The sequence below is a fragment of the Nicotiana attenuata genome, unplaced genomic scaffold (assembly GCF_001879085.1).
Source record: "Nicotiana attenuata strain UT unplaced genomic scaffold, NIATTr2, whole genome shotgun sequence".
Taxonomy (NCBI): domain Eukaryota; kingdom Viridiplantae; phylum Streptophyta; class Magnoliopsida; order Solanales; family Solanaceae; genus Nicotiana; species Nicotiana attenuata.
The window spans coordinates 196592-200913 of NW_017671926.1; the positions used below are offsets into that span (position 1 = coordinate 196592).

A 4322-nucleotide genomic window follows, 5' to 3' on the forward strand; every position below is an offset into this window, starting at 1 on the left:
TATACAAGAATGAGTACTAGACTGGTTCCTTGCCTTTTTGTGAACAAGGAATAGTCAAATCGACTCTGCACAAATCCTGAATTGATTAAGGCTTCAGACAACTTCAAATTCCACTGCCTAGAAGCCTGCTTCAATCCATAAAGGGATTTATGCAGCCTGCATACTTTCTCCCCCTGGCTGTGAAATCCCTGAGGCAAACACATGTATACTTCTTTAGTAAGATCACCTTGAAGAAAAGCATTGTACACGTCCATCTGATACAAATTCCAATTATGTGAAGCTGCTAGAGCAAGAACAACTCTAACTGTCAGCATCTTGGCCACAGGGGAAAAGGTCTCCTGATAGTCTAGCCCTTCAATTTGATTGTACCCTTTAGCAAATAAACGAGCCTTGTATCTTTCAACTTCCCCATCTGCTCTGTATTTAATTTTGAATACCCATTTACAACCAATGGGAACTTTTCCTGTTGGTAAATCTACCAAGAACCAAGTTCCATTCTCTTTGAGGGCAGTCAATTCTTGGTTCATAGCATCCACCCATGGAGGATCTCCTGCAGCCTCTTCATAGCTGTTGGGTTCCTTCAGGCTAGTAATTTTGGAAAGATAGGCCTTGTATTTTGCTGAAACTCCATCATGATTCAGAACATCTTGCATTGGATACTTGCAAACAGGCAGTGAATTTGAGTTTGTCAGTGACTGTTGCATACATAGTCCTGCATCCATGTAGGTTCTTTCATAGTTCTACTAGATTTCCTAAGCTGGTTATTAAAGTATGATGAGGAAGTTGCTTTTGAAAATGGTACTCCTAGCTGGTATGGTTGTTATGGGGCTTCAAAGCCTGGTGATGGTGAGTCTGCATCATGTACTGGATCATGTGGTACTGGCTCATGTGGTACTTCATCTGTGGAAGAAGGGGTGGTTGCCGCATGTGGTGGATCTGCAACTGTAGATGGAAGTGTTGTGTCATTGCTAGGAACTGGTGTTATGACACCATTGGGAAAGACCTGCAATTTCCCTTCCTTTAAAAGCTGGAAAGGGAAGATGTTTTCCATGAATTTGACATCCCTGCTGACAAAAAAGGAGTTAGTCAAGAGATTATAAAGTTTGTATCCTTTCTGAGATGAAGAATAGCCCATATGGACAGCTCCAATAGCCCTTGCTCCAAGTTTATCTCCCCCTACTAGAACTTTGGCAAAGCATAGACGGCCTATGACTCTCAGATGTTGTAAGGAAGGTGCTCTTCCATACATCAACTGAAAAGAGGACTTCCCTGAAAGCACTGACAGGGGAATTCTGTTGATGATATAGACTGTTGCATGTATACATTCTCCCCAAAATTTAAGAGGCAAATGACCTTGCAATCTAATTGCCCTAGCCACCTCTAGTATGTGTCTATGTTTTCTTTCCACTACCCCATTCTGCTGTGGGGTATGAACACAAGAACTCAGATAAATCATTCCATACGATTGAAATAAATTGCTGCATTCAGAGTTAAAGAATTCAGTCCCATTGTCACTTCTCAAGATTTTCATTGTTGCTCCAAACTGAGTTTTTATTAAGGCAAAAAACTATTTCAAACATACAAGCACATCACTTTTAAGTCTCAACAGGTAAACCCATATCATTCTAGTGTAATCATCTACTATAGTGAGAAAAGATTTGTATCCATTGTGGCTTGCTACTCTATATGGACCCCACACATCCACATGAATCAGCTCAAATGGTTTATTTGATCTATTTGTACTCTTTGGAAATGGTAATCTTCCTTATCTAGCTAGTGGACAGATTGTGCAGTCTTTTATTTTTTCATTGTTTGCTTTGAACTTCATGTTTGGGATTTGCTTCATCACTTTGTCAGGGACATGGCCAAGTCTCCCATGCCAAATCCCTAAGTCCTCTTCTACTCTGAAATGACCATGTGATCTCACAGCTGCAGCTGCAGCTTTGTCCTGCTTGTGCTGCAAATTATACAATCCTTCAAGCTCTTTACCAATCAATTTCACTTTCCCATTGTGAAGGTCCTGCATGATCCAGAAGTCAGGATAAAAGGATAAAAAACAGTGTAAGTCCCTTGTAAGTTTAGAGACTGACAACAAATTGTATTTAAAATCTGGAATGTATAGTACATTCCTGATAACACCACATTCACCAATCCTACTTTCTCCTGTGCAAACAACATCTAGTGAGGTACCATCAGGCAAGTGAACCTTAGACTGTGATTTTAGGCTTTTAGTATTGATCTTATCAAGTAATTTTTTGGTGTGAACCATGTGATTGGTTGCACCAGAATCTACTATCCAGTTTTCATCTTTTGTTTTGTCAGCTAATGTAGTGGCCTTGGTTGTACCTGCAAAATGCTGTGAATTGTCACTTGTGTCTTTGTTGAGCAATTTTAAAATTTGATCATATTGTTCCTGAGTAAACATGACTGGCTGAGGCAATGTAGGTGTTGTAAGTCCAACTGGTGAGTTCTGCATTTGCTGCCCTTCCTGAGATACTGCATTTGCAATTGCCTTTCCCATATGCTGAGGCTGCTGCCCTTCCCTTATGGTATTATTGACCATTGGTCTTTGTGGAAAATTATTGGCTTTTCTTCTCATCTTGAAATCACTTGGATAGCCATGTATCTTGTAACATGTTTCTCTTGTATGACCCTTATAGTTACAGTAGTCACAGAACAGATTGCTTCTTCTAGGCTTATAAGCATTTCCGGTAATCATGCCTCCTTTGTTAGTGAATAATGCTGTACTATCTCCCATGTCCAATGTCTGTGTAGGTTTCCCCATTTTTCTTTGACTTTCTTCAGATACAGCCATAAAATAGGCCTTGTTGACAGAAGGGATTGGACTCATCATCAAAATTTGACTCCTAGCTTGTGCATATGTCTCATTCAGTCCCATCAAAAACTGTAGCAACTTTTGGTATTCAAAATGCTCAGAGTAGCTCTTAGATTCTGGACAATCACACCCAGGACATGGCATCAAGGCATCATATTCTTCCCACAAATCTGTCAATCGTGAGAAATAGGTTGACACACTGGATATTCCTTGTGACAGAGTTGCAATTTCCTTATGCAGAAAAAAAATCCGAGATCCATCGACTTTATCATATTTATCCTTCAGATCTGTCCACACTTTGTGCGCACTTGACTTGTACACAATACCACTAAGTAATTCCTTGCTTACAGCATTCATGATCCAAGATAAAACTATTGCATTACATTTTTCCCAAAGTTCATGTAATGATCGATCGAATTTATCCTTAGTGCATCGTCCATCAACAAAACCTAATTTGCTCTTACCTGTCAATCCTATTTTCATAAATCTACTACATATTGCATAGTTCTCACTTCCAGTTAGCTGAATTGAAATCAATGAACTACCTGGAGTGTCACTCGGTTGTAGAAACAGAGGATGATGATGATCGATAATTGCAGCGGCTGTGTTTGTGCACGTTCCAGCTGGAATTTCATCTCCAATCGCCATGTCTATCAACCTTAGTTGCACTGATTTTTGCTTTCACAAACAAAAGGAATTTTCAGTCGCTAATTGCGAAGAAAAAATGCGTGCCCTAGCTGAATCGATTGGAAAAGGAAATCACAATCGACCTACGACAGAAAAAATTGCCGGAGAAAAATGAGGAGTAACAATTGCAGTGAGCGTGGATCTATCGTTCCTGCTCTGATACCATAATGGAATATGAGAGCTTCAGAGAAAGCATCAATGGCGGAAGTTGTGAGGGAAGGTTCTAGAGAATTTCTGTTTGAGTGGAGAAAAGATGAATTCAATTACTGAAGCTAGCTATTACAATGTACTGATAATACATATATATACACTCCAATTGGCTGCATCCAATCTACCGACCTTTTCACCCCTAAACTACCCAATCCTATAATTAGTTATAACTAACTAATGTCATTTAAGCTGCTTAAGTACCCTCACGTGATAGGCACGTGACTATCCCTCTCTTTAACATTTAGTGACCAAGGAATTTGGGATTTTTTTTAGACGTGATCTTTTTGAAATGAAATGGGCCCGAATAAGGCGGAATGGATATAGAGCCCGTTTGGCATAGCTGATTTTAAGCATTAGATGCTGAAAATAATTTTAAGTGTTAAAACTGATTTAATAAGTTGTTACATGTTTGGATAAAAGTGTTGAAACTGATAATAAGTAGTTGAATATAAAATTATTTTTTAAGAAAATAATTGAACCTTCCTATGCTAAAGGAAAAGAAATGGAAGAAAAGAAAACCAGTGTTTCAATACTTTATTGGTTTATGCTATACCAGATTCCTTAGACTCCGTGGATTGTATAAAGATGA

General features: G+C 39.0%; 1 protein-coding gene across 1 annotated transcript; it reads right to left on the reverse strand.

Moving 5' to 3' along the window:
• Nucleotides 1-820: 820 nt before the first annotated feature.
• On the reverse strand, nt 821-3484 carry LOC109210912. Its single transcript, XM_019374392.1, has 3 exons — nt 2126-3484; nt 1850-2020; nt 821-1543 (listed from the first exon to the last, which is right to left on the reverse strand). The coding sequence occupies exons 1-3, from the start codon at nt 3482-3484 to the stop codon at nt 821-823; spliced, it is 2253 nt and encodes a 750-aa protein (XP_019229937.1).
• Nucleotides 3485-4322: the final 838 nt, after the last annotated feature.

Excerpts from the sequence above, each read along its gene's own strand:
- LOC109210912 (XM_019374392.1), bottom strand. The coding sequence starts at position 3,484 with ATGGCGATTGGAGATGAAATTCCAGCTGGAACGTGCACAAACACAGCC. Across the intron at positions 2,021-2,125 it reads AATGTGGTGTTATCAGGAAT|GACCTTCACAATGGGAAAGT; the intron begins GTACTATACATT and ends TGGATCATGCAG. Across the intron at positions 1,544-1,849 it reads TTGGCCATGTCCCTGACAAA|TTTGGAGCAACAATGAAAAT; the intron begins GTGATGAAGCAA and ends ATAAAAACTCAG.